The 19,689-nt window shown below is 43.2% G+C and overlaps 2 protein-coding genes and 1 long non-coding RNA gene across 5 annotated transcripts in view; 1 reads left to right on the forward strand and 2 right to left on the reverse strand.

The window, feature by feature from the left end:
* The window catches only part of LOC310742573, a 403,250-nt gene that overhangs the window by 267,004 nt on the left and 116,557 nt on the right, over positions 1–19,689 (reverse strand). The window lies entirely within an intron of this gene.
* ABRAXAS1 (abraxas 1, BRCA1 A complex subunit) lies at positions 937–12,984 on the forward strand. 3 transcript variants are annotated; one of them, XM_083571585.1, is made up of 9 exons: positions 937–1,170; positions 3,109–3,199; positions 4,241–4,277; positions 5,168–5,234; positions 6,687–6,880; positions 8,273–8,392; positions 10,332–10,416; positions 11,076–11,187; positions 12,400–12,984. In XM_083571585.1, exons 1-9 carry the CDS (start codon positions 1,069–1,071, stop codon positions 12,828–12,830), a joined length of 1,239 nt encoding a protein of 412 aa, XP_083427711.1. In that variant the 5' UTR covers positions 937–1,068; the 3' UTR covers positions 12,831–12,984. The 3 variants fall into 3 exon arrangements, with proteins under 3 accessions (XP_083427711.1, XP_083427712.1, XP_083427713.1); XM_083571586.1 differs by having other exon boundaries at positions 938–1,158; XM_083571587.1 differs by having other exon boundaries at positions 939–1,158; positions 3,113–3,199.
* Positions 13,894–19,498, reverse strand: MRPS18C (mitochondrial ribosomal protein S18C). Its single transcript, XM_083572006.1, has 6 exons — positions 19,341–19,498; positions 17,039–17,100; positions 15,380–15,463; positions 14,422–14,479; positions 14,097–14,156; positions 13,894–14,011 (listed from the first exon to the last, which is right to left on the reverse strand). The coding sequence occupies exons 1-6, from the start codon at positions 19,429–19,431 to the stop codon at positions 13,935–13,937; spliced, it is 432 nt and encodes a 143-aa protein (XP_083428132.1). The 5' UTR covers positions 19,432–19,498; the 3' UTR covers positions 13,894–13,934.

The raw sequence follows: 19,689 nt of genomic DNA on the forward strand, positions 1-19,689 counted from the left end.
AAGTTGACAGCACCTTTCCCATGCACATGGCTATAATAAACATATTAGCAGTTTTCACTTTCAAATTTTATGCTTCTGAAATCCCATCCACACTAGTAGGCAGTGCTTGAGGGTATATAATGTATTTGTGCCATGAGTTGTCCCCTCCCCAACCATTATAAGTGCAAGAAACCTGAGGTGTGTGTTGTTATAGTATGGATGTATTATTATTATTGAAATGCAGGTTGTCAACCTGCTATAGTTGCACAACATAGCAGTCAAAAATAATTTGTAACTCTTGAATGCTCCTCCTTAACCTCAAACCCAAAGTGCAATGGTTAATTCAATAACTGGTTAAAGTTCCTATTAGGTTTTTGGCTTTTAACTATTTGGGAGTGCGCATACCTCCCCCACATCTGTATACACTGAATTATCTACTACTTTTGAGGCAGGCAAGAAGGATGCTTAAAAACTGGAAAGGAAAACCTTATTCACACTGCAATATAAATTAAATTATATTAATTAAAATTGTTCCTAGATACCTTTATTTGTTTTCAGACTACAGCTCCTATCATCACTCACTGTGCTGAACACGATGGGGGGAAGGGAACCAAAATAAATAGATAACCAAATAAAGGTGTGCAATATACATATATTCCTTAGGTTTGTTTGTTAATAAAAACCGAACAAAAACGCACGTGTGTGTGTGTTTCCTTATATTTATTGTTTGTGTGTTAATAAAAGCCAAAGAAAGACACCTGCAATGATTCCTTGTTTCTCGCGTGTATCTTAATAAAAACCAGATAAACGCTGCGCGTGTGTGTACTGATTCCTTATGTACACACACACGTCTTTATTTGGTTTCGATCGACGGAGACAAATATAGATCCCTTTAGATCCCTTTCTCTGCGTGCCAGTGGGCGGCCTCTTTCTCTCTGGGCGCCCGATGTCTCCGCCTCCTCCCTCGTCGGGTCTCCAGGGCCGGGCGCGGCCATTGCTCCGCTCGCAGCCGGCCTCGCTTCCTTCCCCACCGGCCTCTCCCGCCTTCCGCCGCGCGGCTGAACAGGCCCGTTGGGCGCGGATCCGGCCATGGCAGCCGCCGAGAGCACGACGGCCCTCCTCTCGGGCGCCTTCGTAGGCGCGCTCGCTTTCCACCATGTCAACAGCGGCTCCGACACTGTGCGTAAAAAGGTGCCCTTCGCCCCGCGTTGGCTAACATCCCCCCTCGCCATTACGCATGGAGTGGACGGGGGTGCCTTCGGGTTACCCCGAGGAAGTGCTTTCGCTCCGGCACCTCTTGTCCTTGTTTAATGGGAGAACGGGTGCTTTATGCGTAAAAGGGAGCCAGGATGTGTTGTTGTTGTTGTGTATGGGTGTGTGCAGAGGCCAATTGAGAGCGCATCTCCTGCCGTGGCTGCCCCTTCCCGCACCAAGTTTCACTCCTGGTTATATGTTTGTATGCATGCGTGTATATATGCACGTGTGCATTTCCCACTTTTAGACAGCGACTGAACTGTAACGCGCGCAGACCCCCCTCTCCACCACTTACTTTGGGAAGAGTTGCCTCGCGTCTCGTGTGACTCCCAAACCCGAGTGCTTTGTGCGCGCAGCCAGCCCGGTGCCCTGCGTGGGTCTGTAACAACAGAGGGACCGTAACCCTCTCTGCGACCCCTCTTAAAAGCACGGCTTAAATTGAGCTTCCCCTCCTCCCTAGGAAGATTTAACGTCTCCATAAAATGCTGCTGTGTATCCCCGCTGTGTCTTGGGCGTGCTTGAGATATATGTATTTCAAATTTCCCTCCTCGCAGATCTCCCGGGTCCTAGTCCTAGTCCAACAATCCATAGCCACTACTCGCTTGACACAAATCACCTAACCTTGCAAAACAGCTATACAGTAATGGATGTTTCATGGAGAGGTCACCTGGAAGCATCCATAATTAGTTTAATGTTAGAATATGCTTCCAAATTTACTAAAGTTTGGGACTAGTCAGCGGCAAAGGGTTTTATCTGCTTTTTGAAGGGGGACGACTCAAATACTTCCGCCCAGGCCCAGCCCTTAAATTATGCTGTTTTAAATGAGCGTTTTATATTTGACTTCCTTTAGTAATGATTTCTTTTGAAAATTTTGTTTTGTCCTGCTTTCTTTTGCTAACTTTGCTGCATTAAATATGCATTCTGTAGTTGACCTCCTTTGTAATGTTTCGTTTTGAAATCTATTATTTTAGATTCCTGTTCATTTTGTTACTTTGGATGTATACATTATATTTTACTTTCTTCAGTAATGTTTTATTCGGGATTGTTTTATTTGATGTTTTAATGTAGGCTGCAAACCGCTTTGAGATTTTTTTTATTCAAAATGTAACGTGGTTTAGTAATAATAATAATAAATTTTATATATATCCCGCCCTCCCCAGCCGAAGCCGGGCTCAGGGCGGCTAACAACAATAAAATAATACAACATTCTAAAATCATTTCATTATAAAATTAATTCAAATCAAATTGATGGCAACCATTGGGCTAAAGTTCTGTGAAGATTGCCAAAGGAGGGAGTCAGGCTGTGCCCTGGCCAAAGGCCTTGTGGAACAGCTCTGTCTTGCAGGCCCTGCAGAAAGATGTCAAGTCCCGCAGGGCCCTAGTCTCTTGTGACAGAGCGTTCCACCAGATTGGAGCCACAGCTGAAAAAGCCCTGGCTCTAGTTGAGGCCAGCCTAACCTCTCTGTGGCCCGGGATCTCCAAGATGTTTTTGTTTGAAGACCGTAAGATCCTCTGTGGGACATACCAGGAGAGGCGGTCCCGTAGGTACGAGGGTCCTAGGCCGTATAGGGCTTTAAAGATTAAAACCAGCACCTTAAACCTGATCCTGTACTCCACCGGGAGCCAGTGCAGCTGGTATAGCACCGGGTGAATGTGATCTCGCAGCGAGGACCCCGTGAGGAGTCTCACCGCGGCATTCTGCACCCGCTGGAGTTTCTGGGTCAGTCTCAAGGGCAGCCCCACGTAGAGCGAGTTACAATAATCCAGTCTGGAGGTGACCGTCGCGTGGATCACAGTAACAATAATAATAATACTGACTATGCAGCTCCTGCTAGTGGAGTGATGCATAACTATGGTGTTTCTTCAATTGCAAAGGAAGGATTCCTTCTTGGGGAGGTGAAATCTGAAGCCAAGGACATCATTACTGACTCTCAGATGGATGGTGCTGAAGTTGTGTATACAATTGGTAAGTCAGCTACCAACTGATGCATTTCCTTTGGGGCAGAATGAACATTACGTGGCGCTTGTAAAATATTATTATTAGTGCTTGAGTATACCAGTATACAGTGGTGCCCCGCAAGACGAATGCCTCGCAAAACGAAAAACGCGCAAGACGAAAGGGTTTTTCGGTTTTTGCGTCGCTTCGATAGACGATTTTCCCTATGGGCTTGCTTCGCAAGACGAAACTGTCTTGCGAGTTCTTGCGAGTTTGTTTCCTTTTTCTTAAAGCCGCTAAGCCGTTAATAGCCGCTAAACCGTTAATCCGTTAATAGCCGCTAATAGCCACTAAGCCGCTAATAGCCGTGCTTCGCAAGACGAAAAAACCGCAAGACGAAGAGACTCTCGGAACGGATTAATTTCGTCTTGCGAGGCACCACTGTATATGAATGCGGTGATGGTGCTGCATTGCTTCTGAGCTGCTGTGAAGTCATTCTGTGGGATTCCATGGTGTCTAGCAGCAGGATCTATTTTATATCTCAACTGGTCCTTTCCTCCCCCACAAGGAATAGTGTCATCTCCAGGTTTGTGCCGTGGCTGTGTAGTTCTTTTATTTCTATACAACTTTTCATAATGGTCCCTTGACACTCCTATCTCTTCAGAGCAGCAGAAAGAGAACAAATGTGATCAAAGGCCTGCTTACTTTGTTTTGCATGTTTTTGAGGAAGAAAAATTATACAGAGGCTCTTTAGTCGCATGGACTTTTGCTTATCCACTGTTTGAAGTATATAAATGGAATGTGGGCGAACATTTTAGGAATTTTATATTGTACGTTGTTCTTAATTTTTCTGACTTTTAGTTGATTTTAGCAGTACTTCATCTTAAGTCGCTTTAAGACTTTTTTTTGTACAAAGCGACTAGCAGATGTAATAAATATTAAAAGTATTTGAGCATCTTGTAAGGTTGTGACTGAACACAGAATTCAGTTATTACTGTCAGCAGACCACATTGTGCAGAGCTATGCGTACACAGTCATTCAGGAGAAAGTAAGATGTCGTTTCAATTTCAGATATACAAAGTCACATTCCATGCTACCAACCCTTCAGGTAAGTGCTGTGCCCTATTTCAGAAAGAAACTTGAATTCTGTTTCATACAAGGGGATAGTAAAACCCTCACATGGAGCACTTCATGCGTTGGATTCAGTCAGAGCCTTGGATCATGGTAACAGAATATGCACACCTAAAGAAACTTATTTCGGTGGGGCTTGCTCACAGATAAATGTTTGCTGTTTAAGTAAGCAAGGGAAGCATGTTTAGAGAGTTCAGGTTACATACGCTTCAGGTTACAGACTCCGCTAACCCAGAAATATTACCTCGGGTTAAGAACTTTGCTTCAGGATGAGAACAGAAATTGTGCTCTGGTGGCGCAGCGGCAGCAGGAGGCCCCATTAGCTAAAGTGGTGCTTCAGGTTAAGAACAGTTTCAGGTTAAGAACGGACCTCCGGGCCGAATTAAGTTCTTAACCCGAGGTACCACTGTATTTTTATTTATTTATTCAGGGCATTTATTAGTTGCATGTCCTCCATAGGAGTTCAGGGCAATGTGCAACCAACCAAAATTTAAAAACAAGGATAAAAAAAATCAACCACCAATTTTAGCAACCAATCATTGAATACATATTGGTGCTAGGGTCATCACGTGGCAAAAACCTGGGTAAATAAATATGCCTTCAATTGATGTTTAATAATACATATGGAGAGTCAGTAAATCAAAGTGATTTTTATTTTAGGGTAGAAGATGTTACATGATTTTCTTCATGACTTCCTTCTCTTCCAAAGAATTTGATTTCTGTATTTTTATTGAAATTATCATTATACCCTGTGTTCATTTGCTGTATGAGCAAATGTGTGAAGCTTAGTAATAAAAACCAATGCCACTCTAGAAATGTCTTTGATTCAGCATCTGTTGCCCTTGGGATTCCTCTTATTTTTTCCAGCTTTTACAACTCGGCAGGAGAATTGAACGAGCCACTGCTGAATAATATATTGTCGAGTTGCAAAAAGGTATTTTGCATTTAGAACTAACCTCTTCACAAAACAGAAATGTATGGATACTATAGATTACTACTATATTCTTGTTTAAATGCATGCATAATATCCTACAGACTGGTTCTTATTAGACATGTACAGGCAGGTTTTACTTTTAGGTAAGTCCCAGTGAGTTCAGTGGGCTTACTCCAAGTAAATATAAGTGTGTCTAGAATTGCAGCTTTTGACTGCTATCTCCACATACTTATTGGCAAAGAAGCTCAATTGAATACAATGGACCATTCTTCAGAGCGAACATGCAAACAGTTGCTCTGGCAGTGACATGGTTTTTCAACTTTTCACATTATGGACACAAGGTTGTTACCAAAGAGACATTTTAAGTATGGCCTAGTACCTTGGCTGGTGGAAATTCCAGTGCCTCTCAGAAGACAAGCTAAGCTGAGTCTTAGGGAACCCAGGTAAAATCACCTTTTAGCACCAGCAATAGGGTGACTCTCAGTCATTATGTAAGAGGTATGAGAACCAGTGAGGGAGGTGAAGGTCCTGTGTGAGTGTCTGGAGGCGGTTGGAGGTTGGATGGCGGCTAACAGATTGAGGTTGAATCCTGACAAGACAGAAGTACTGTTTTGGGGGGACAGCAGACGGGCGGGTGTGGAGGACTCCCTGGTCCTGAATGGGGTAACTGTGCCCCTGAAGGACCAGGTGCGCAGCCTGGGAGTCATTTTGGACTCAAAGCTGTCCATGGAGGCACAGGTCAATTCTGTGTCCAGGGCAGCTGTTTATCAGCTCCATCTGGTATGCAGGCTGAGACCCTACCTGCCCGCAGACTGTCTAGTTATCTCTCTAGTTATCTCTCACTTGGACTACTGCGATGCGCTCTGTGTGGGGCTACCTTTGAAGGTGACCCGGAAACTAAAACTAATTCAGAATGCGGCAGCTAGACTGGTGACTGGGAGCGGCCACCGAGACCATATAACACCAGTCTTGAAAGGCCTACACTGGCTCCCAGTACGTTTCCGAGCACAATTCAAAGTGTTGGTGCTGACCTTTAAAGCCCTAAACGGCCTTGGTCCAGTATACCTGAAGGAGCGTCTCCACCTCCATCGTTCTGCCCGGATACTGAGGTCCAGTGCCAAGGGCCTTCTGGCGGTTCCCTCACTGCGAGAAGCCAAGTTACAGGGAACCAGGCAGAGGGCCTTCTCGGTAGTGGCACCCGCCCTGTGGAACGCCCTCCCATCAGATGTCAAAGAGAAAAATAATTACCGAACTTTTAGAAGACATCTGAAGGCAGCCCTGTTTAGGGAAGCTTTTAATGTTTAATAGGTTATTGTATTTTAGTGTTTTGTTGGAAGCCGCCCAGAGTGGCTGGGGAAACCCAGCCAGATGGGTGGGGTATAAATAATAAATAGTTGTTGTTGTTATTTAAAGAAGCTGTATCTAATTTTCAGATTGCCATTTCTTTTCCAGACTGTGGTGGGCTGGTACAAACTCAGGCGTAATACTGACCAGACAATGACGTTCAGAGAGCAACTTCTTCATAAGCATTTACAGTCACACTTGGCAAATCAGGGCCTTGTTTTTCTGTTACTGACTTTCAGCCCAACGTCTTCAAATTTATCCACTTACAAACTTGAATATGCCTTACATAAACCGCAAGAAGGGTAAGTATATTCATTATCCTTTAGTGTACTTCTGTAACTCAATGAAATATAGCTAATCACTTTCTTGGGTTAATCCCTTTCCTTTGAAATTTGGAGGAAATCTTGCAATGGAAATGATTTCTTTCTGTTGAAATTTCGCTTTCTTACTCTTGATATCATTGGCTGCAATCTTGCACATAATTAGACTTGTGATAGCTCTACAGAAATGTGCGGGAGAGACCCAACATCACATTAGCACAAAAAGTTTGAGAGCTGATGTGGTGCAAGTGATAGCAAACTGTCACGAAGCATAATACTGTATTTACTCAAATCTAATGCGCATCTTTTTTGGCCAAATCACGTTGCGAAAATTAAGGTGCACATTAGATTCAATGGCGCATTAGAGTCTAGTTAATACGGTAACAGCAGTTGCACTAGGCATTGCACACCATCTTCGTAAGTTCCAAGACAACCACGGGATTAGTTTGTGTCTGAGCAGTGCTCAATCTTAAAATATTAAAAGCATATTTCTGAGCAAGTTTACTCAGAAGTAAGTTCCTCTGGGCTCAGTAGACTTAACTCCCATGTAAGAATGTATAAGATTTTTTTATAAGGCTGGAAACCTGGGAGTAAACCACATTGAACTTAGTGGGACGCACAAAGCAATCCTATACAACTATTCTTAAAAATACCGTATTTTTCGTCCCATAGGACGCACCGGCCCATAGGACGCACCTAGTTTTTTGGGGGGGAAATAAAGGAAATTTTTTTTTCCTTTATTTCCCCCCAAAAACCAGGTCGGGGAATCCAAACCAGGTCGGGGAATCCAAACCAGGTCGGGGAACAGCAGGATGGTGGTGCTCCGCCTCCCCGCTGTCCCCCAACCTTGTGGGTCTGGTGCTGGGGAGAAGTGTGCTTCTCCCTAGTGCCAGCCTCCAAACCAGGTCGGGGAACAGCGGGATGGCGGTGGTGCGCCTCCCCGCTGTCCCCCGAGCTTGTGGGGCTGCCCGATGACTGCCCGAAGCGTGGGGCGCTCTGCTTCAGCGCTCCCCACACTCCATGCAGCAGGCTGCTATCCGCAGCCTAGGGAGCCCTGCGGGAACTCCCGCAGGGCTCCCTAGGCTGCGGATGTCTTCCCGAAGCACCGGGCGCTCTGCTTTCAGCGCGCTCCGGGAAGCAGGCTGCTATCCGCGGGCTCCCCAGGCTTGCTGATAGCTTCCTGAAGCCTGCATTCGCCCCATAGGACGCACACAGATTTCCCCTTCATTTTTGGAGGGGAAAAAGTGCGTCCTATTGGGCGAAAAATACGGTAAGTTGTCTTAAGAATTAATAATGGAATGGCACTATTTCGTGCACTCAGTAAACCTTCCCATTGTAGTTATATTAAATTCTTCTATTTATCCTTTTCTAAAGTCCTTTTCAGAAAGTTCCTCTTGTTATTGCCAATCTGAGAATGGCAGAAGAGCACGGATATCATACAGCGTCCAGTTCATGTATTTCTTCCGGCTATTGTAGAGCAGTTGCAAAACACAGGTATGAAAAGGATGTTTTAATTTTTTGCATTGCGTTTTTGGTGACTCCAAATGATTGCCAGCTAGCAGCATAGATGTGTGTGTGTGTGTGTGTATTTGTATATACATTTGTATGCGTGTGTGTATATATGCACATATATACACACACAAATTCATCATCTTCTTTGGCGATCACTCATAGCCAAGTAAGATTGTCTTCCATAAACACGGTTTTAACAGTGAGTCTGTAAGTGACTGTGGAGGCCAGTTCTGGATCCACACCTCCTTCCACAGTGGGGGCATTGGTTTCCGGGCAGGAGTTGATCACTGTGTGGATTTGCCAAGCATACCTTCCTCTTAGCACATTTCTCCCTTGCATCCTGAGTTTGAGTGCCTTCAAAGCTCATGACACCTTTGGTAAAGGCTGTTCTCCAACTGGAGCACTCGCAGGCCAGTGTTTCCCAGTTGTCATTGTTTATACTACATTTTTTAGATTTGCCTTGAGATAGTCTTTAAACCTCTTTTGTTGACCACCAGCATTACGCTTTCCATTTTTAAGTTCATACAAGTGGGAAAATACTACAGTGTCTGTTCATCTCCCCTAATAGGAGTACTCCTGTTCCAGCTATGGCCTCTTCCTCGATATTGCAAATTGGCCCAGTATGCATGTAAAATCAAGCTAAACCATAGCTAAGCCTGCGTGCACAGGTAATCAAAGCAGAAATAGTGGCTGCTTTGCTCCTTCGGTCCTCATGCTGCTGTGCTACCTGCAGCAAAGCCATTGTTTGGCATAGTGTTGTATTTAAACCTCAGCCTTGTGGTCTGTCTCCCTCCGACAAACACTGGAGAGTGAGCCAAGAGCAAACCTTGGCTATCGCTTGCAGTTTGTCAAGTGAGACAAACCACAAACCCAGGTTCAGGCAGGAGCAAAGTGCTTGCAATTTCTGCTGCAAGTACTTGTGAGCTTGTGCATTTATGCTTAGTGCTATATGTGAACCAGACCACAATGAGGGCCAAGCAAGCCAATTCACCTTCCTCCTTTGGCTTTCCATTTTTCACTCGGCATTCTGTGCCTGCTTGTATCTTACGAGCATGCTCAGTCCTCATTGGACTTTTGTTTTGTTTTAAGTGCTGCTCCTCTTTTGGCGGTGTTAGTAAGTTTTGTTTTGTTTTAATTCTGCAAACCTCAGGATTCTCCCCTCTTGTTTATCAGTGGCTCAATTTCACTTTTGGGATAAGTAATTTTTAAAAAGAGGGGTGGATGGTAGGCTTCAGCCTAGAAAGCTGGACTGTCTGATGTTTACTAAGGAAAAACATGTACTTGCATTATTTTAAGAACCCCACCCACTACACTGGAGTTTGACTTTTAACTTGCCTTAAACTTGTCTTATTTTAACCAGCAATTCCATCAGCGAGCATTGTCTCCTAAATGCCCTAGTGCTTGAGATTTCCTGCTTATTCCTATAGGTTTTCATGTCAGCTAAGGGACGCGGGTGGCGCTGTAGTCTAAACCACTGAGCCTCTTGGGCTTGCCGATCTGAAGGTCGGTGGTTCAAATCCCTGCGACAGGGTGAGCTCCCGTTGCTCTGTCCCAGCTCCTGCCAACCTAGCAGTTCAAAAGCACACCAGTGCAAGTAGATAAATAGGTTCCGCTGTGGCAGGAAGGTAAACGGCGTTTCCGTGCACTGCTCTGGTTTCGCCAGATGCGGCTTAGTCATGCTGGCCACATGACCCAGAAAAACTGTCTGCAGACAAACTCCGGTTCCTTCGGCCTGTAAAGTGAGATGTGCGCCGCAACCCCAGAGTCGTCTGCGACTGGACTTAACTGTCAGGGGTCCTTTACCTTTTTTTAAAGGTTGTGTTCGGTTGTCAATGCCAAAATTTAGAGATTTCAAAATCCACTTTGCATAAAATGGCAGATGGAAATAGTACATTCTATATTTTCTGTTTTGTATCAAAAGGTCAGAATTTTTTAATGAAGATGGGTCTCTAAAAGAGGTTCTGAAGACTGCTGAAATGTCTGCCACCTTGCAGGAGGAAATGGAGGTAAGTTACATGCTTTTGGAAAACTTCTCACGCACCTTTTAACCAGTAACACAAAGTTTGAAATAAGTGTTTGGCAACACAATCTATATGAAGAAATGTTGACGCAAAATGTCCTGAAGCTGGAAATCAGGGGAAAGTAAACCCCATTAACTTGTGCACCAGGCAGATATAATATTATTGTGTATCCTAGAAATAACCATAGGTAGGGAAATGAGTGCCATGTGCAGAATTACACTTATTTAGGCTGTATTCCAGAAAAACCTGTTGTTCTGGGGTCACCTGAAAGCTTAATCACACAACTTCTATTCAGGAAGTTAAGTGTTCGGTGACAGCATTATCTAGTCTCCAACAGCACACAGAGAAAGTGCCCTCCGCTGCATCAGGCCAGTGCTCATTTAGTTCAGTGTCCTGTTCTCACAGTGGCCAACCAGATGCCTGTGGAAAACCAGTAAGCAGAACATGAGTGCAAGAGCAACTCTCTCCCTTTCTGTGATTTCCAGCAACTGGTATTCAGAAGCATTGGTACTGCCAACTGTGGAGGTAGAGGATAGCCATCATCAGTTAGCTGTTAAACATTTTGATTAAGCTTTTTTATGAATTATTTGTATACGGATGACAATTTATTCCACAAGGTGCCCCATTTCCCCCCTCTCTCCTAGAATATATGCAGTAAAGTAGCAGATAGTGAAAGATCAGTAGAGAATCTGCTGGCAGAAGTAGATCAACTGAGACAAGAAGTACGAAGGAAAAAAGAACAGATGCAAACTGCAGGTAACTTAAAACACCTAACTTTCTGTTCCGTGTCATTAAACTGACAGGGTATGTAATCTTCCAGAGCTGAAATAGGAACCTGCATTCCCTTTTAGTGAAAGCTCCATAGAAATGTAGGAGACAGAAGAAAAAGATTTACAGGTTCCTACTTCAATACCTGTCCTAGGATCTTAAATTCAATCTCTTGGTTCTGATTCTAAAGCAGGGGTGCGCTTATGAATTGTCACTGGATTCCCTTTACCTTTGGCATCTTCAGTTTACTTGTCAGCCTTTGCTCCTGTATAAAGAGCTTACACACTTAATCAGGCACTACTCAGAATTCTACAATAGGAATCAAGAGCATAGATCAGGAATAGGCTACGCAGTGCCCTACAGCTGTTATTGGACTTCGGCTTTCACAACCCTGACCCCTGGCCATGCTGGCAGGGGTCGGTAATGGTTAGGAATACAACAGCCAATTGGATGACACCAGGCTGGCTACCTCTGATATAGATATATTAAATATATAAATGGTCTCAGCCCAGTATAACTGAAGGAGCGTCTCCACCCCAATCATTCTGCCCAGACGCTGAGGTCCAGCGCCGAGGGCCTTCTGGTGGTTTCCTCACTGCGAAAAGCCAAGTTACAGGGAACCGGGCAGAGGGCCTTCTCGGTAGTGGCGCCCGCCCTGTGGAACACCCTCCCATCAGATGTCAAAGAGATAAACAACTACCTGACATTTAGAATACATCTGAAGGCAGCCCTGTTCAGGGAAGTTTTTAATGTGTGACATTTTAATGTATTTTTAATTGTTGGAAACTGCCCAGAGTGGCTGGGGAAACCCAGCCAGATGGGCGTGGTACAAATAATAAATTATTATTATTGATACTTGTCTAGAAATGACCCTGATGTTGCAAAAGCCATGTTCAGCAAATAATTCAGATATTTAGAATGTATGAGCTGCTACTTCACATACGCTATGGTTGGATGTTTTATTATGCTGTAGTTTCGCACAATATGAAAAGGCTTCAGCAAGTCTCAGGCCCCATGCTTTTGCCTTTCCTTAACCATAGTTTGTCACGTCATCCAAATCAAGGGACTTGAGGCTTGCCAAAGTCTTAGGACTGCTCATTAAATAGTTACCAGTCAAGCTGCTGCTGTTCTACGCAGTTGCAAGTCTTGTAGGCTGCTGTAGCTGTTATATCAAAAGAAAATACCCTCTGTCTGTTTCAGAAGTTACCCAAACAAAGAAAAGTCACCCAGATGAATCGAAAGAAAATATCTTCCTTTGTCAAGCTTTGCAAAACTTTTTCCCAAATTCTGGACTGCAGTCAAGCAGTGTTACTTTAAAAGGAAGACAAATTTCTAAGCATTGCTGCAACATTGACCACAACACAAAAATAATGGACTGGCTGACCTTAATGTTCAAAGAAAATAGTTTCCCTGAAGCTGAGACAAGGCAGGTAATTAAGCGAAAGGCTACTGTAACTACAAGTGGACCAAAGCCATTCAAAAGGCTACGATCTTTCAAACTTCGTCGAAATCTATTTCAGGAGGACCAAAAGAACAGTGACCAAGAAACAAACATTCCAACCAGTGACACTGAACCTGATGAGGATGTTACAAAAGAGCATGAAGAACGCAGAGTATCTCCAAGTTTTTAATCCCTTTCTGTACAGATAAAGGATTTCTTTTCCCCCAGAAATTGTTGCCTATATAACTCTCCATTTGTTCATGGTCTCGGGGGGGGGGGGGTCTTGTTTATGAAAACTCACCCATCAAAAATTAAACCAGCATTAATCCCCACAATTTGGGGGGGGGGGGACAAAATAGTCTAGTTTCTTCCTCAGTAGATTTTGTATTCCTTATTTTCCACAGGGATTATCCCTGGTGGAAGACTTCAGCATAAAATGTACTGTACTGATAGTACGTTTGTTTTCTCCAAGGCTGGACTAAGAATGCAACAATATTTCTTGGCTTTTATCCAGTTGTCCCTCTTTGATCCAGTGGAGGCTTCTCTTGAGGGAAAGGAGAGGTGATTTTCACTAGTTCCTCCCCTCTTCAGGTTCTCATGCTGCCTCCCATGTAATTCCAAAGGGTCCACCAACCCTCTGGAGCAGAAAGGGGTTGTGCACAGGTCTGCAGAGGAAAGCAGGGGGAAATCTCCTCCTCCACTGGATCAGAGTCTTCTGTCATCAGTAGGATACAAAATGGTTATAACCCATTAAGTAACATGCTGTGCTTGAAAGCGAAGCAGCTGAATTGAAGGCTAAACATGGTTTCATGTCAGCCTACAGAGAAATGGGCAAGACCTTAATACAAATATTTCATTTATGATACTGCCTTTGTGTTCCACTACTCCATTTTCCACACAGGGCAATATAGTACATAGTAATATAGCACACAGATGCGCCTAGCCTACACCTACCTAGGAGTAAGCCCTATTAGACATAGATACTTGCTTCCAAGTAGGTACTTTTATTGTTAGGCATGCCAGTATGTGTTTTCTTCTTTATAAAGTTTTTATTTCATTTTATGACAGCATGTTTTCCATCTTGCATACAAAATGACAGCCATTTGAAGAATGACATGATTATTAGCACAGAAGAGAAGCATTCTGCCATTCACATGGCAATCCTTTGTACTCTGTATACAGCAGAATTAACAGGATCGTATCTGACATGCTAGTGGTTTGCTTATTAAGGATGTACCAGGAATGACAACAAATCAGTTACAAAATCAGTTTTATTAAGTACAGTTAACATAATTCATTCTGGATATTTGATACTACATACTTTAGGGTCGCTGAGGAATGTTGGGTCCTTATATGTAACCGACATAAATCCTGCAACATAATAAATTCAGAAGCTTTAGAAACAAAGCAATTTGCAAAACATCTAAGTACCCCCATATTTTAAAAAGATGCTCACCCAGTTGTCGGGCTCTTTTAATATTTTTTGCAACCTCTTGCTGTTTCTTCATACATAAGCCTGTAAAATCAAAAAATCCTAAAAAGCCACTTCATTTGAAAACATCAAAAGATCAATTCCTTTATCAATGCAGATTAAACCTATAAGGGGCTTTTAAAAATATAAGCACTCAAGACTGGTCTCGATTTAAGTTTTAGAAACCAAATTCAATATAATTCAGAATGATGCACAGGTCAAAGGTGGCTGGCTATTTAAATAGCCTTAAAATTAATAAGTAGTGAAAAGCATTTACCTTGAATATAATACTGCTAAATCTTTCACATACCTGTTATATGCCTTCCAAAAATGTGACCAGAATATGGTGAAATAAACTGTGATAAAAGCTGTTGAAGGAGGAAAAAAATTAACAAATATTAAGCAACATTTTGATTTCTTCTTCTTCTTTTTTACATATGTGTAGCAAATCTCCACAGTTCACTTAAACATACCAATCATGCAATATTTAAAGAAAATTAAGTACTGAAATTTCACAAGCAGAAAACAATTTAAAATGTAGTTTCTGTTTTGTATGGCCAGTCAGTCTGCAAAGTGGAAATCCAAAGGAAGACCAGAGGATTATAGGATAAACCAAAGTAGAGGCCCCGTGCACTTAAGACTGGGTGAGGCTTAACACTGTACCACAGGTATAGAAACTATTTTGTATGCAAGAGAAGAAGTACATGAGCCCACAAGATAATCCTGATATAGCCATGGTTAAGAGATGCAGCAATGTTATATACTTTATTCCAAATGTAATCCCGTTTCTATGCTTGCTTGACTTGGCTTTACACCTCCTATTCTTGGTTATTAGGTGTAGAATTATTGTACTTGCAAGGTGACACCCTAGCAACCACATGTGCTGGGCAAGCACAGTATTCTGCATTCCTGCAATTATCCTGCCTCCGCACCTTTAAGTCATAATAACCATGGGGATTTGGCATGTGTCCAAGGCATACTTTGGATTTCCAACATGCAACTGATCTTGTTATATTTTCCTTGCACGTATTCCTGAGTGAATTTTAATTTTACATATTTAGTGCCAGTGGCATTCACTCCTAGGTGAACGGAACCACATGAAAGGAACAGAAATGTTGCAAAAGTACCGCCCTGAAGCAGTATTCTTGTAACACGTAGGAGTATACAAGTGAACTAGTATGATCACCTCTGATAAGCATAGGCCGGATTTTGCTCAGCCTTCTTTAGTACACCTTGACAACAAACACAACAAATACAGAGGAATTTACCTGTACATTTTTGTAGTCAACAGCTACCCCACACAAGACACACTTTTTAGGGGGTTCCTTATAGGGATTGTCCATTGGCACAGGCTGAAACAGAAATAGTTTTAGCAGAAGTGTCTTTCTACTTTCTTTTAGTACTGACTGCTTAAGTCAGCCTTTCTCAGCCTGTGGGTCCCCAGATGTTGAACTACAACTCCCATCACCCCTAGCTAGAAAGGACAGAGCTCAGGGATGATGGGAGCTGTAGTCCAACAATATCTGGGGACCCACAGGTTGAGAACTGCTGGCTTAAGTGCTGAAGCAGACATGATACTATCATACAGGGCAAGTGCCTTGCAAATGTTACACAAAAATCAGCCCTAGGTTGGACTCTAGCATAGATATATGGTACCTGTCTATTTGGTTGACCCACCAAATGGGGCTTCTAGTTAGAACTGTTTTATAGAATAGTCTAAAAAAAGCAAAAGGCTGCTTCTGGGTGGTTTTTTAACTTATCTTAAAATTGCCACATAGTTCTTATATTAAACTTTAAATGTAAGAACAGAATCCGTCATTGATCAATCTTCTTGATTGTCTCCCCTCGTATATATGTACTCAGCCCATAAAATGTTGCTACATCTCAATCCCTTGTGTACCATCCTAGTACAGGAAAGGCGGGGTAGAAATTTTAACCATATTTCTGGCACTTTGTTTTACAAGCATTGGCTAGTGTAATTTATACCAGGCTGTGGTCAAACATTTAATATCAGGCAGGCACCTTCACAGTATTCTTTTTTGGTGCCTACTGAAGACATTCATATTTGGACAAGCCTACCCAGATGTTTAGAAAGTTTGCGTGAGTTTTGATTTGTTTTAATCTATTATATTGTGGTTTTAACCTTCTGTATGTTTTTAATTATGGTTGTAGTTTTTTATTGTTTTTTTCCTTTTTGTAAAACACTTTGAGGGTTTTTTTCTACAATTAAGCAGTATATAATTTTTTATGAAATAAATGAATAAATAAAATAGGCTAAGAGGCAGTGATTGGCCTAAGATCACCTGGGGAGATTCATAAGGACCTTGCTGGATCAGACCAAGAGACCTTCTAGGCCAGCAGCCTGTTGTCAACCTGATGCCTAAGCCACTTGCAGAACCTGAGCGAGACAGCAGTCTCCCCACCTGTCAATCCCAGAGACAAGCATTCAGAGGCATAGCTGTTGTGGCTAGCTACCACTGACAGCCTTAGCCATTCTTCCTTGGTAATTTTGGCACCATTTTCCAACTTGACACAAAGTTTCTTTTAATTATTTGCCAAACAAGTTCTGTATTTTATGCGTCACAGTTTTCAGAGTAAATAAATTAAGATTGTTGTAAACACTGTAATTTTGAAAACTCATTTTTACTTCGGCTATCTTCCAACAAGGTGTCTTCTATGTTTACAGTCTACAGTTGATAATGAGCCTTAAATAAAGTAGAAATACCTGATTACGCTCTTATTTATACTGACTCTTGTGCAGTTTCACAGCAAAAAGTGCAGTTGCAACACATTTTCTTTAATAATAATAATACCTTTATTGTCATTGTACAACCTGTGCAAACCACTACCATCCTATGTTTTGAGTTTGAAAACTTTCAAAAATATGTAGGCTGATTAGAATGTTAATTGTAACACACATTTCTTACCATATCTGCATTACTGGACAACTGTTCACTATATGAACTACACTCCCGTCTCCATGATGCAACTGGAAAAGACATATGTAACAAAGCACACTCACAACATGTTTTTAAGTATTCACAAGAAATTTAAAGCTAGCAAAGAATTAATGTTAAAGCACCCAAAGCCCATCTCCCCTTTTTAATACTTTTGTGGGGATTTATCATAACCCAACAGATATGCATTAATATACCAGCAATGGTTCCCCACCCCACCCCTGATGTTAGCACAGGTTTTGTGTTTATATTTAACATAGTGACCACACATGAGAAAGAGTCCCATGCAGGCAGCTCTATGGAAATCCATGCAGAGGAATGAGCAGGCTGGTAGAGGAGGAACAGATCACTCTCCTCTTTCAGCCCCCTTAGTTTCATGCTAGCCTCAAGAGGAAGCAAATTCCCTTCCTCCACAGCAAGCACAGAAGCCAAGTGGGCTGGAGGAGGTGCAATGTAGTGTTCCTATTGAATTCAGTAAGCAGTACTACACTATTGATTTCAACTACTTCAGAAAGAGTGCACACAGGCTAAGGAAAGCTCCCAGTTACCAGCTTTGGCATTCCACGACACACAGTTGGATGCAAAGATGATCAAACGGGGGAAATCCCTCAGAGTAGATTTTCTAATTAATTGCATTCACTGCTAAAATGGGTGTGTAACAATGCACACCAAGTTAAAAAAAAAAGATGGAAAGAGCCGAGCATGCAGTGCATAGGCCACAACCTGTTTGGATGGTATCTACTAGGGATCAGCACAAGTCAATGTCATCAACACATTATTGTGACACAGGCTCTCTCTAAAGGCTTTTGTAAGGTCCAACACGCACAAGGGAAATATTCCAGACCAAGCCAAATCCAAAGTGCAGATTCTAGTGAAATCAGCCTCAGTTCCACTAGGTTCAGAACTCTGAAATACAACACTGATGAGCATTATGAAAAAGCTGAGCCACTTCAGACCTTGAGCCAATGCATACATATGTAAGTCTGGACATCTAGCTTCACAATGGGGTTATGTAGACCCTTGGACATCTACAAATAGTGCCGCAATGAACGGAATTATAGAGTTAATATATAATGTGGTTCAGGGTTTGCTTGAGGAGCTGCTCTTCCTAAATAGATCTGTAAAGCATAAGGGATTTAAGCCTAGCTCGAGCTACTTACACCCATGCTATTCTGAAGAAATAAAAAAAGTAAAGGGACCCCTGACCATTAGGTCCAGTCGTGACTGACTCTGGGGTTGCGGCGCTCATCTCACTTTATTGGCCGAGGGAGCCGGCGTACAGCTTGCGGGTCATGTGGCCAGCATGACTAAGCCGCTTCTGGCGAACCAGAGCAGCGCACGGAAATGCTGTTTACCTTCCCGCCGGAGTGATTCCTATTTATCTACTTGCACTTTGACGTGCTTTCAAACTGCTAGGTTGGCAGGAGCAGGGACCGAGCAATGGGAGCTCACCCCGTCGCGGGGATTTGAACCGCCGACCTTCTGATCTGCAAGTCCTAGGCTCTGTGGTTTAACCCACAGCGCCACCCGCGTCCCTTCTGAAGAAATATGAAGCAGTTATTTTAACACTTCAAAAGTGTGCCCACTTATTGACGACAAGCAGGACTTACTCCCTAGCAATAAACATACATAAGTTTTGTGCTGCACGTTACTATGTCGAAATGCATAGAAACATGGCGCCCATTTGTTTTGTTTATTCAAGCTTAAAGCCCTTATGTGTTCCTATTATCCGTCCCCCACCCCACACAAGGCAGGCCAGTGCCAGATTTACATATAAGCTAAAAAAGCTATAGCTCAGGGCCCCACTTTCTTGGGCCCCCCAAAAAATATTAAAGGGGGGGAAAAACTGGATGTACATTTCCAAAACGTAAGATAAAAATAAAAATAAAACCTACATACAGCAACAGTGTTTTGTGTTGTGTAGGCTCCTGTGATGTAAGTCATGGGCCCCACCTGCTAGCCTCCCTAAAATATCACTGGTTTGCTCACTTCTAAATATAGGGTGCCTACATTCTGCATGGACTGGTTGCATGGCGACATGTGCAGATGGCCTTAGATAGCTATTAGGTCCATAAATGACCATATAGCATATATTCAACACAAAAAACAGCGACAATTTGTTGTTGAGAAAGGACAGCTGGACATATAAAGGGCCCCATTACCTTCAGTAGCTTAGGGCCTCATCAAACCTAAATCCGGCCCTGAGGCAGGCCACGCCTTAGCGAAAGAAGCAACGCCCTCCCTGGTTGGGGCAGGATCTTCCGTCTCTTACCTGCACCAGAGGAAACAGCGCCCTTCCTTGCGCCAGCGAAGAGGCAGAAAACCCGCCCTGAGCCCTTGGCGGCCGTCGCCAAGGCAGCCATGTTTTCCGCCTTCCAAGCTTCCGCTGCGGAAAACGCACAGAGCAGCACCTAAATCCTTCCCTCTCGGTACATTTCCTGTCTCGTAACACGTTTTAGGCCCCGCGCATGCGCCGCGCCGGGATGAACCCGCAAGAGCGCCCAGTTCGAACTGTCAACAAAACACGGAGTCCAATCGCAGCACGGCTTTCACTCCTTGCCCCCCCCCCCTCGAGTTTTCTTATACCCACTTTTCCGTTTCCTGAGTTTCTCCTCAAAGGG

Source organism: Podarcis filfolensis (genome assembly GCF_964270895.1).
Source record: "Podarcis filfolensis genome assembly, chromosome: 9".
Lineage (NCBI taxonomy): Eukaryota > Metazoa > Chordata > Lepidosauria > Squamata > Lacertidae > Podarcis > Podarcis filfolensis.

Bases quoted from the DNA above. Each gene is read 5' to 3' on its own strand.
- ABRAXAS1 (XM_083571585.1), top strand. From the start codon at position 1,069: ATGGCAGCCGCCGAGAGCACGACGGCCCTCCTCTCGGGCGCCTTCGTA. The intron at 1,171-3,108 runs GTGCCCTTCGCC...TCAATTGCAAAG, and splicing joins CCGACACTGTGCGTAAAAAG to GAAGGATTCCTTCTTGGGGA. The intron at 4,278-5,167 runs GTAAGTGCTGTG...TATTTTTTCCAG, and splicing joins CCATGCTACCAACCCTTCAG to CTTTTACAACTCGGCAGGAG.
- MRPS18C (XM_083572006.1), bottom strand. From the start codon at position 19,431: ATGGCTGCCTTGGCGACGGCCGCCAAGGGCTCAGGGCGGGTTTTCTGC. The intron at 14,480-15,379 runs GTAAATTCCTCT...CTCCTTCAACAG, and splicing joins TTGACTACAAAAATGTACAG to CTTTTATCACAGTTTATTTC. The intron at 14,157-14,421 runs GTATGTGAAAGA...TTGATTTTACAG, and splicing joins TTTTGGAAGGCATATAACAG to GCTTATGTATGAAGAAACAG.